A 12,194-nucleotide genomic window follows, 5' to 3' on the forward strand; every position below is an offset into this window, starting at 1 on the left:
AAGTTGTATCCAGAAAGATACAAAAGAAACTAGCAATCCTAGCCTCTAGCAGATGATCAGAGGAACAAGAGTAAAGGGAGGGTGGGTGGTAGCCTTTCACTGTAGACACTATGTATCTTTGAATTTTAAAACTTTAAAAAAATATATTTTTAAAGATTTTATTTATTTATTTGACAGTAGATGGAGAGGCAGGCAGAGAGAGAGAGAGAGAGAGAGAGACACGGAAGCAGGCTCTCTGCTCAGCAGGGAGTTTGATGCGGGACTCGATCCCAGGACCCTGAGATCATGACCTGAGCTGAAGGCAGCTGCTTAACCCACTGAGCCACCCAGGCGCCCCTTAAAAAATTTTTAAGTAAAAGTGAAGGTAACTACTTCCAACTTCCAGGACTGCCCCCTCCTGGAAGAGCAGCACCAGGGCACAAGACCCGCCAAAGGGCATTCGCTGAAGGGGTGCAGCCAGGAGCAAACTGTTGGACACAACTCTAATGCCCCTTAGGGTGGAGATGGGCATATCATAGGAACCATAGAAACTATAGGCAGTAGTTAAAGAATCATTTAGACCTATGTTGAGGAAGATGGAAAGGTTTCCCAAACACCTCGTGAATAAGACAAGTGGTTAGCATAGATAAGATCCCATTTTTGATATATTTAAAAGTGATATGTATATACGATCTGCATAGGCACAGTGAGTAGTATGGAAGGGCCACAGCAAACTTAACAGCAGTCATTTCCGAGGTAAGACTGGGGAGAACAGTTTCTTACTTGTGTCTTACTTGAATTTGTTATGGGATTTCTGCGTATGTGTAGACTTCCTTCAATAATGTTCTCAAAATAGCATTGCTCTGTCAAGTGGGAAAAGGCTTTGGAGGGGCGCAGTGAACTCCCCAAGCAAACTCCAGGGAAGAACCAATCCGAACATCTCTTCCTCCCTTGAGAAGAGGCACAATCAGGGCAAGGCTTGATCAACGTCATTTCCATGTCAAAATGCCTTAAGACGCAACAGCCTGGTGATCTGTCCCATGTGAATTCTTAGGTGTTCAAAAAGTGGGGAGCAAGACCTTGTATGACCATTAGCTCAAGATCATGGCATCCCTCTATCATGGTGAGACTCAGTAAATGTTTCTCGAATGAACAACTGCCCACACACTGTCCCCAGAAGCTGGTTTCTAAAACCCACTGGACCTGCAGCCACAACAGTTCATGTTCTGGCCCCACAACAACTGTTCACAGAAACCCTGGCCTGGTGGGAGCGGAGGGGGGAGCGGTGAGGGCGTCCAACCCTGACCAAGGGCCACCCCCGTGATCCCTACACAAGGACTCAGCTGCCCACAAGAAGTGTGACTGTCTCAGTTAATAACACACACATTCCTGACACCAGCAAGGTCATGGAATTTCCACCCCTGTCTGGGCCTGGAGGATCTGGGGGGCCCAGAGGCCTCTCGTCCCGAGCACAGTGATCTTACAGACATCCACACCAATGCTGCCCACAGCTGCTGATTGTTTATTGCACAAGAAACTGGCAATACCAAGGCAAGGGGGAAGGCATTACAAAACCATCTGTTGACCAACCCAGAGCTACCGAAGGACACTCTACACAACACCTCAGTTATATACATGTATGTACACACACGCACACACATGAACACACTTGGAACACCTAGGAGTCTCAGGCTTCCACACCCCACACAGCAGCCTGCACCCCAACCCCCCAGGAGAGAGGGACACTGCAGGGAAGCACAGCAAATAACTCCAGGAAAGAAAACAGGTTGAGCTCCAGTGAGCCAAGCCACTCAAATCAGCACACGCAACTGGACACGGGCTATCCCTCCATGGGCCGGGGCGGGGAAGGACAAGGGTCTGGGGATGTGAGCCAGTCCTAAGAAGGCCCCGTGACCGGTCAGTGGGCCTGCCTGGGGTCCTGGGAGGCTCAAGCTAGTCTGCAGCTGGTGTGCAGCATGAAAGCCCTGGGGGCCTAGACCAGGGAGCTCGGAACCGCCACCATGCCAGTATCCCAGAGGAGCGCATTCGCCTTTGCACATCTCCACACGTGGCGGACCACCCATGTCAGAGGCTGGCGGGGGTTCCAGACACCGAGTCAGACCATGTGCAGCAGCTCGAGGCCCTTCCACTGACCTCAGTGGGCAGACAAAGCCTCACTCCCGGGCAGGATGAATGTGCTCTAGGGCAGCTGGACGCACTGCATTCTCAACAGGAGACTAATGGACCTGCCTGTAGCCTCAGGGGCCGCTGGGGAATGACAGGGCCCCCCGCCCCCACATGCTCCATCACTCGGGGTTGCTGGACATCTACGTCTAGGAAAGGGAGTTCTCTGTGGAACACGGCAAGGTTGGGTGACACCTGGGACGCCATTCCTTCCCCTCTCTGTCAGGGCTTGGGGACTATGCCGCTGTGAAGCTGGGCCGCCGAGTCGGGCCTGCCTTGCTCACAGAACTGCTAAGGGGGTTCCTAAGAGGAGCAGCTGTTTGGGAAGATCTTGAACCAATGGTGTCGGGTCCCTCCGGGTCCCCTCGACTCCCGGTGTACCAGCTCCTTGACAGAGAGTGACAGCAGCATACCGACATCAAAACACAAAGTAACCCGACACACAAAATGCTTCAGGTTGATATAAAAGGGAAAAGAAAGTCTGAGGGAGTTTGTCGTTTCCAACCCCCGACACCCGAGCAGCTGGTACAACCCTTTATTTGCAGGAAAGAACAAACTGTCCCGCACCGAGTGCAGAGATGGGCCTCGCTGCACAGCCTCAGTGGCTCGGTCCTGCAGGGACAGGCAGCAGCAGGCCTCCACCCAGAGCTCTCTCCGGTGCGGGAAGAGTTTCTCTCCCTCAGACCTCCGTTCTACACAGATCACTGGAAAAGTTCTATTTAAAACAGAACCTCTTTTACTGGCAAAGACCCTGGGCTTTCGCAGCCCAGAAGAGCTATCCCGAGTGAGCGGCCCGTCTCCTCCTTGCCGAACTGGCCCATGAGAACCAGGGCTTCTGCACAGCTCTTCGGCACAGAACACCCTTCCCTGCGCGCTCACACACACGTAGCACTGGGCTTGGGGAAAAGGAGGAAGAGCTTACGAGAGGGTCAGGCCTCCAGACTTTGCAACGGGTGACGGGGCCAAAGGTAACATGGGGGCTTTATTCCAGACTGCCACCACTGGGTAGAAGAAAGGAAGGGACAGGCAGGGCCTCTTGAGGTCGAGCTCTGCTACCACCAGCCTGATGACACTGTGGTCCCACGCACAGCCACCACCTGGGGGGGCCTCCCGGGAGCTCTGTGGCCACCGGCCTCTCGGGGCAGAAAGAACTCATGACTACATGTTGTGCTGGGGGGTGTGGGAGGGGGCTGCCTCAGTTACTCCTGTCCGAAGCCCTCAGTCTCCTCGATGGCGTACAGCAGCTTCTCCTTCAGCTGTTCGTAGCTCTTATATGGTGGGAGATCCAGGCGGTTGAAACTGTGAAGAGAGGGAAGCAGAACAGTCAGCACGGGGAGGTCAGGGCTCCACGGCCCTGCCCCAACCTGGCCAGAGTGGGGTCAAAGTAGTTCCCGCGGCCGTGGTGAACGCGCCCACCATGTGGCCAGATGCCAGAACAGAGTCCTTGCGAGCCCTGCTGTGTGAGGCCTTCATGCTTCCTGTGCCTGGTCCTTGGAAGGTTCAGCAGAGAGGGCAGGGCAGCTGGAGAAATGGGGACATGGGGGCCTGGGCAGAGGGCACACAGGGAAGCAGCTCCTTGTCTACTGGAGTGGAAGTGTTTGGTGAGGGATACGAACTGCTGCCACAAATGCCAGAAGCTCAGAGGCCCCTCCTCTCCAACCCCAGAGCCACACAGACGTTGCCAAAGTCCCTGAAGCTGCCCCACTCAAAGGGCTGCCCTCAGGAGCTCCTGTGGTCTGTGAGCTGTGGCCACCTCCCACCAAAACCAGCACACTCACCACGTGTGGCTTCTGGGCAGCCAGGTTTCCTTGCCAACCCTGTCGATGCAAAATTTCTGTGGTCCGTTGCTACCTGTTATCCAAAAGAGGAACAGCATAGGCAACAGGACCATACCTCCCATGGGCAGGACTCTGACTCCCCCCGGACAGACGGCTCAGGCCCCGCCCACTCACATCCTGGGAGTAGCCCCCCAGGCTCACCCTAGAGCGCCAGCCAGGCGAGGGAACACGTACCAATGAGTTCAGCAAATCCGCCAACAGGCAGGCGGCAAGTCCCAGTGACAAACTGCAGCAGTCGGATCCTCTTCTCGTTGTCCATCTCCTTCACCACCTAGGACGAACTCAGCCGGTCAGAGCAAAGCCAGGACGCCCACCTGACCCAGAGCCTCGCCCTAACCTGGGATTCCGGTCGGCCGGCACCCCTCTTCGGGGCTGAGAACACAAGCACGGGTTGGGTGGGGGGTTACAGCCACCAACCTTGGGAACCCCAAAGCCGCTCCCTCTGAGAGGCGGGGTTTGTAGGCCAGTCCCTGTAGCCCATGGGACATCTCGGTCTCAGGGGCACCGTGAGCCAGGTTTTCTCTTCCCATCCAAGTTCTGCCTTTAAAAATATACTAAGGATGGGCTCCCTTGCACAACGGGGAGCCTGCTTCTCCCTCTGCTAGCGGCTCCCCCTGCTTGTGCTCTCTCTCTGCGCACTCTCTCAAATAAATAAATAAAATCTTCAAAAAATAATTAAAAAGTAAATATTTTTTAAAAGTGGGGGGGGGGGCGCCTGGGTGGCTCAGTAATTAAGTGTCTGCCGTCAGCTCATTATCCCAGGGACCTGGGATCGAGCCCTACATCAGGCTCTCTACTTGGTGGGAAGCCTGCTTCTCCTTCTCCCACTCCCCGTGCTTGTGTTACCTCTCTCACTGTCAAATAAATAAATATAGTCTTTAAAAATACACATATACTAAGGATGGGAGTGACTGCTTCATGGGAATGGGGTTTGTTTTGGGGGGGAGATGAAATGTTCTGAAATTAGACGGTGGTCATGACTGCCTTGTACTGCGAAAGGTCAATGAATCGTAGTATCTTAAAATGCTGAACATGGTGAGTTTTATGGGGTGGGAATTTTGCCTTCACAAAGGAATGTTTATAACCTATTCTTCCTCATGTATGCTATACTTCATAATGACAACAAGACTACACATACAAAAGAATCAACTCATTACATCCAGGACTCAGCTCATTCAGTTTCTCCAGAGACAAGCACATGCTGGCCCGTGTCCCCTGGCTGGAAGGAAACCACACGACCAATGGGAGCTTTCCTTCCTGCCTGCAGACTCACCCCTGTCCCACCAAGGCTAACCACCAACGTGGCCTGTCAAGAGCCCTGGACACAGTCCAGCTGCAACAGCTCTGTTCGTCTCAAGGCTGGGTCTCTCTTCTCCTTCCACAAAGTGAGGAGAGCGCGAGAGATGAGGGAGGTGGACCACGCCACACGCATCCCTGAGCCCGAGATCGAATCAGGTCTCCTTCCTGAGGCTGACTGCTAAAGCCTGTCTGGACCCCTACCCCAGCCTCCCTGGGATGGGCCCCAGGACCTACCTGCCAGAACCACTGGATCTGCTTGCTGTTCTTGGTGTAGTGTCGGTAAATAGTGTTCTTCTGCCAGTCGCTCATGTCTATCTCCTGCATGCCGCACAGCATGAGCTGCAGGGAAGACAGATGTCAGTGGCCCAGGACCAGCCCCGGCCCCACTCACTAGCAGATAAAAGCATCCCGAACATCTTCCAGATCTCTGCTGGCAGCGGTAATAACAGGAGGGATATGAGTGTTAAATGTGGGCCCCTCGAAACAGTGTGAGAAACCCAAGCACAACGATCTACCCTGCAGCCTCGGTCCGGAGGGAGTGTGAGGTTCCACTGGCGAGCTTCTCTGGAGACAGAGTTTGCCAACAAAGGGCACAAACGCCCCGGAGGCCAGGGCTCAGGGTCCCAGCGACCTCAGCTCTCACCTCCAGCTCCTTCTCGTCAAAGTAGCGCAACCACTCCAGAGGGGCCACCTCGTTGAAGCCATCCAGGAAGGCTTTGGTCTGCTCTTCCACGCCGCGGGTGAAACGCCAGTCAGTCAGCAGCCTGAAACCGAAGACGAGCCGTCAGGGGAGCTGAGACCCGAAGCTTACGTGCACCTCAGGACCTGCCAGGAGGCTGCACACAGCAGCGAGGAATCGGCTGAGAGGTGACCCAGGTGCACACCCAGAGCCAGTATAGGGGTGGCCCCGGGGGGGATGCCAAAGGGGAGGCTGTGATCCCTGGTGAAATGCATGGGGGGCATGGATGCGGGGTATCCCAGAGACAAGGGTGGCTCTGCTCCCCTCCCCCCGCACTGGCTCTCCAGCACTTAAGACTCACATGATATACTCGTCCTTGTTCTCCTCTGTCACTCGGATGCTCTCACCACCTTCCTTGAGCTCGTGGGTTGTCACCTTGCCCAGGATCTCCATGTCCTGGATGAAGTACAGCTCTAGACCGCACTCTTCCAGGTTGTTCTCTCTGGCGGCACAAGAGACCAAAAGGGAAGAGTTCTACCTTAGAAGGGCCCCCCTCATCCTGCTCCGTCCCTCACGTCAGTGCTCATGGGATGCCAGGACTCACAGCCTTGATCCAGAGCAGCTGCACGGGACCTCTCCCTGAGACATGGAGAGAATTCTGGAGCTGCCCTACAGAGAAACCTAGGAGCTGCACATCTCCACAAGCACTTCTAAAGCCCATCTGAACGCAGAGCTAGTCTGGCAGAGAAAATAAAGGCCAGCAGAGCCTGCTCCCCAACCAGAGACCCCTGTCCTCCCAGCATGGCACAGGGGAGAGGACTCACTTGATCCAGACAATAGAGTTGTAGAATTCGGGATCAATAGATTCCAGGTCCTTCAGGGTTGGTCTCTTATTGAGCATCCGCTTATAGAAAGGGAGGGTGAAGCCTGTGTCAATGAACTTTCCATGGTACAGAGCCTGAGGAAGAGGAGACATGGAAAAGGGCTTTGGTCTTCTTAGGACACTGCCCGAAGCAGGCTCTTGGATGCTCCACACCAAAGCCCAACTACTGCTACCGACCCTTTCTCCCCAAGAGCAGTTGTGACCTTGACACAGACTCTCATCACACCTGCAGACCACCGGGGCAAACAAAACCAGCCTACTTAGGAACCCAGTGCCTGCCCAGCACACTTGCCCACCAGCTCCCTGCTCTAGCAGAGAACTGCCCCACGCTCATGGACAGCACAACGCCAGGTGGCAGCCCTGGCTCACTGACGCTCCGAGCTGGGCGGCGGAGGCAGCCAAAAATAATGCAGACACTGTGGACGGCGAGAGCTGGCGGCCGCCAACGGTGAGTAATAGTCTAGGGTTTTACTGGTCTGTCCTGTTGGCTGCTGGGTCTCTAGACCTGGGAAGAATGTGCCCACTTCCTGAGCCCAGCACCTTGGCCAAGAACTTCCAGACAAGGGGAAGGGACATATTTAGTCATGGCTCTTGGGTTCTTGCGGGCAGAGCATTCAGGAAGTCAGGAAGAAGCAAAGGAAAATTAACAATGAAACATCTCAAACTACCAAATATGGCAGAAGGACTATGGCTACCATGGGCTCCCCTTCCTCAATCCTGGCTCTCTACCCTCACGAGACATTCAACAGGATGCACATGACATGACTCCCTCCTCTAGTCACAGTGTCCCTATTTCTAGATAAATATGGGTACCTACTCTTTACCCAGTCCCTGATGATGCCTCCTATGTCCTGACCAGCTGGTCTACCAGGGCTCTCTTCTAAGCTACTGTTGATTCCAAATCTCCTTCCAGAAGGCCCAAGTGTCTCAGGCAGACATTCCCTAACACTCTCACCCAAGGGCTGTGACAAACGGTGGTAGCCTGCCCTGCATCTCCCTTCCCCTCTGCAAGAAAGACACCATGTCGGCAGCGTATGTCATGCCAACACCCTCGACAGGGTGCATGCTGAAAGTTCAGTGATGCCCATGGCCCAGAAACCCTGGGCTATCACGGACAAATTCCACACAAATCAACACAAGAAAACCCTCTCGAAGCCCCTGGGGATGCCCCTGAGGGAGCTCTGAACTATCTCCAGAACTCTCTCCAGCTTCTTGCATTTCCTGTTAGGTGTTCTGTGAGGAGTGTGGAGCTCAAAGTTGGGGCATCCACTGCAGGTTGTTCTTGGTACATGCCGCCCTGTGTAGAGATCTCACAGCAATGTGTCTTACCATAGCGATGAATCTGCCAATAAAGCGGAAGTAGGTGAGGTGGTCGGGGTTGATGGAGGAGGCAGGGTTGATCTGTAGGCAGTAATTGTTCTTCCCGGCATACTCAAATAAACAATACATGGGGTTGAGCACCTCATGGGACAGGAGGAAAAACCACTCCCTGGGAGAGAAGACAGAGAAAAACAAGAGTAATGGATCCCTTCCTGCACACGTGCACTGGAGATGGGGCTCTCTTTTGCTGTCCTGCTTTGGTGAGTTTGGAGACACGGTTCCCTGGAGTCGAGCCCCACTGGGATGAACACCTGGTATAACCTGCATTCACGGCTGGTCAGTGAGCAAGGGTGAATCAGGACAACTGCACTTGCGGACAGTGCTCAGGAAAGCCTGCGTGCATGTCTCCGGGCTCCCTGACGATGTATTCCAGGACTTTCTATCCGATATCCAGTATGGCTGATGGCAAAAGAGTGTGTGGTACCCTGAGGCCACCATGTACACTTGTGTAGGCTGCTCTGTACAAGAGCACTATGTTAAAGTATCAGAGACTTGCACATTTATTACAATAATTTTCCTGCATACAGCAGTCAATCTGGTTTTTTCCTGATAAAACCAAAGTATCATGACCATTTCCCAACATGGAAGTGTCTTGAGAAAGGGCATCTTTTTCTAAATCTTGCAGAGGTACTGAAGAAAACAGCCCCCCACCCCGTTTCCAACCTGAGTAGGCAGCATGAAAGGAATAGATTTTTAAATCTCATTCCCATTAGCTACACAAAAGGCATCTCATTTCTCTTGCTCTTTGCCCTCCCCTCACCCCAAACCCCATCACCACGCATTTGTCTGAACCAACACCCATGCCTTGACATCTTTTTGTGGCCTAGGTAACAAGCCTCAAGCCAGAATTCAGGGTCCTTTCAGGCTTGAGCCAAACCAGCAGGGGGACATCCCAAGGGGGCCAGTCCCTGGCTGCTTGTGGCCGGGCAGACGAGGAGTCCTTCGATGCAGAGGGTGCCTCGGTATCCTGTCCGTGGTTCTACCCTGTGGTAGAACAGCATGACGTAACCTACCATAGGGTAAAACCACTGGCAGGACACAGAGAGACAGACACACACGGGGTGGGAGCCACACCACCAAGCAGAGCCTGGAGAGAAGGTCACCATAGTCACCACAGAAAAAGAGCAATTGATCCACAGGGGCCAGCAAGGAGGGCAGCACCACCAGCAAACAGAGGATCAGAAACAAGTGAACCCAACACCGAGAGAGATGTCCCCAACACCAGGAGAGGTCAGTGAGTTGAGCAGTCGCCGCAGGCCAAGATGCTCCTTCTCCCTGCCAGGGACGTCAGCCCCATGATCCAACGCAACGTTTTGTCAAGAGACTCTGTTAGCTTTCGTAGGTAGGCTAGGGTGAGGGCAAGACAATGCTTTAGGCTCTTTTTATGGGTACGTCAGCCATTTTAACTTTATTGACGCTATGCGCATGACGTGTAGCTGAGCACTGATTGAGGCCCTCTGGATGGTGACACAATTTATGTCAGGCACACGCCGATATACTAGGTATCAGCGATATACCTGCCCCAGCTGCCTCAACAAGAGAACCTAGGGTCAATTTTTAACAGAAACAATAGGACAACGATATTTAACCCCCATCCACCGGTGCAGCCAGATTGGTTCAAGTTCAGATAGTTTCTTGAATCACTGTCCTAAGCCCTGCCCTCTGAAGCCCCCAGCCTCTCCACAGACCATTAACTAAAGGGTTAATGCCTAGCCCAAAAGGGGACCCCAGGACCCTGTTCCTGTACCCATGTGAACCGGCCATACCCATGCCCACTCCTGAAAGTGCGTGAGAATTCTGTGAACGAGGGGGAGGCAGCTTTCTGGCCCTGAGCTCTATAGGCTGGGGAAATGGGTGTGGCCCAGCCTTCTAAGGGTGCTGAGCTCACCTGGCGATGCCTCCATAGTCCAGGCCCTCCTCGCCACGCATGATGATGTAGAGCCGGCGGCGGAGGTCATAGGGCTTCATGTTCATGATCTGGGGAGACAAAACATTGTGGCCCACCTGCCACTCCTACTTCCTTGGCAGCTCAGGGGTTGGGGCAGGGAATTCTAAGTCCTTCTCTTCCACAGAGACTTGTCACCAAGGCCCATACCCTGGAAACTCTACCATGTGGGTTTAACAGACCATGTGACAGAAGATGGTGTGGTGCGAGGGGGCCTTCTGCTTGTTGGGTCTTAAACACCATGATTATTCTCTAACCTGTTGGAAAGAATCCTCAAACAGCGTCTGCCTGGAAACACTGATCTTCACATGGCTGGGGAGGGCATTTGACTAAAAAAGAAAGAGAAAAAGAAAACAGCCGAATCAGGACCTCAGTGGTCACTATTCAGTCAGGTCTCCTGTGTGTATGAACAGGCTTCCCGTCTCCCGGGCCAGTGGCGAAGAACCTGGTACCCTAGAAATGGGAGCTAGTGACTGGAGACGATGTCAGACAATGCTGCGGGCAGGACAAGTAACTGGCCCCCACCTCAGACGCAGGTATCCCAACATCTCTGCGAGGTTAGGAAATCATGCTAAAGTAACTCAATTAACCCCACTGTCTGGGGGAGGTCCGGTCCCAGAACTCACGTGACAGAGGAAACGGAACTGGTGATACTTCCACCGAAAACTTCGGTCATAGGCACCAGGGGAACCTTGCTTCGTCCTGGGAAGAGGAAAGCTGTTCTAGAATCCATGTGATTTCTCAAGAATTAGCAAAGATTAGCCCCGAGGAAAGCTGATACTATGTTGAAGACCAGAAAGGCAGGCATGAAAGAAAGGAAATGACCGCCATTTCTGTAGACAGATTTGAAGAGTAAAAAGAAAAACCAGAAATAAAGCCAGACCTCAAGTGTTATTCCAAATAAACAGGATAGCCCCTTCCTCCCCACCTCCCCGGCTTCTCCCATCCCCTCTAATGTGACACCAAAATTAGCCACCAGAGGGCAGCAAGAGGAGCAAGACAAAGATAAAACCCGACTGTGTGAACAGCTACTAATGCGGCCTGTGGGAAGTCCTTACCCAGACTCAAACCCAGGGCGAGGATCCTTAAAGGTGGTGGTGCGTGTATTGTGGTCCACAAAATAGCGTACCCCCTCACTGGTGTACTTCATCTCCCACCCTGGGGGCAATGCTGGTTCCTGGATCATCCTGGAAGCACGGGAAGAGAGGAATTAAAAGCCGAGCTCTCCTTCTGGGCCTCAGTGCTTATGAGGCTGGGGTTCCTAAAGTGTTGCTTTCTCTCTGCTTTCACCCAGGCCCCAAACCGCCCTGAGGGTGGGCCTTTGAGGAAAGGCACCTGGTACCACCCAAGTCATGAGGACAGTTCTGGAGCAGAGAGAGGTCATCTACCAGCTCTGGGTGGATGGCTGTGGCCTAAGTGGTGAAATAGCTATCCAGAGACTCCACACGCCCCTATCCTAGACTAGCTTCTGGAGAGGTTCCCTCAAATATCTTGAAATCGCCCTATTAGTAACCCGCACAAGTGGCAGAGAGACCAGCAACACCCGCCAGTTGGGCCACTCTCCATCCTTCGGGAAGTTCAATTTAAGAAGCCATGTTCAAGTCTCATTAGGCAGAAACTATATGGTAAGGATCCTGAGGCGCCTGTGTGTGGCTAAAGATCCTAGAATACCGACCACAGAGAACCAACACAGTCCAAGACACTTGGCCTGGAACAACATGGGGCCCACCCGGCCCAAGTCCTTACCCCTGGGTCCGAGGGTCCTCCCACTGGGTAGTGCGTGTGTTATGGTTCACGTAATACACCCGTCCATTGTCCTGTCTCTTCTCTGCCAGGGGAGAAGAAAGAAAAGAGGACAATCAGCTTGAAACATCTTGAGTCCATGTCCACTTCCCTCTGGCTCCCTCCTCCTGAGCGCCAGGTCCAAATTTCTGCCCCCGTTCCCAACCTGTTAGAGAAGTTTAACTGCTGAAAGCCTGGCTCACTCGCATCTGTCACTGGTAAAAA

General features: G+C 53.4%; 1 protein-coding gene across 3 annotated transcripts in view; it reads right to left on the reverse strand.

Annotated features, from left to right (window-relative positions):
* Window positions 1-1,481: 1,481 nt before the first annotated feature.
* The window catches only part of WWP2 (WW domain containing E3 ubiquitin protein ligase 2), a 147,652-nt gene continuing 136,939 nt past the window's right edge, over window positions 1,482-12,194 (reverse strand). For all 3 annotated transcript variants that reach the window (XM_082711686.1, XM_082711687.1, XM_082711688.1), the window contains 13 exons: window positions 11,934-12,015; window positions 11,246-11,374; window positions 10,814-10,889; window positions 10,445-10,516; window positions 10,131-10,219; window positions 8,192-8,351; window positions 6,804-6,937; window positions 6,341-6,481; window positions 5,944-6,064; window positions 5,535-5,639; window positions 4,176-4,272; window positions 3,942-4,014; window positions 1,482-3,462 (listed from right to left, as the gene is read on the reverse strand). In XM_082711686.1, coding sequence (XP_082567812.1) covers window positions 3,363-3,462; window positions 3,942-4,014; window positions 4,176-4,272; window positions 5,535-5,639; window positions 5,944-6,064; window positions 6,341-6,481; window positions 6,804-6,937; window positions 8,192-8,351; window positions 10,131-10,219; window positions 10,445-10,516; window positions 10,814-10,889; window positions 11,246-11,374; window positions 11,934-12,015 — 1,379 coding nt within the window. In that variant the 3' untranslated portion in view covers window positions 1,482-3,362. The remainder of the gene's footprint in view (window positions 3,463-3,941; window positions 4,015-4,175; window positions 4,273-5,534; window positions 5,640-5,943; window positions 6,065-6,340; window positions 6,482-6,803; window positions 6,938-8,191; window positions 8,352-10,130; window positions 10,220-10,444; window positions 10,517-10,813; window positions 10,890-11,245; window positions 11,375-11,933; window positions 12,016-12,194) is intronic.

This window comes from Mustela nivalis, assembly GCF_964662115.1.
Source record: "Mustela nivalis genome assembly, chromosome: 18".
NCBI lineage: Eukaryota > Metazoa > Chordata > Mammalia > Carnivora > Mustelidae > Mustela > Mustela nivalis.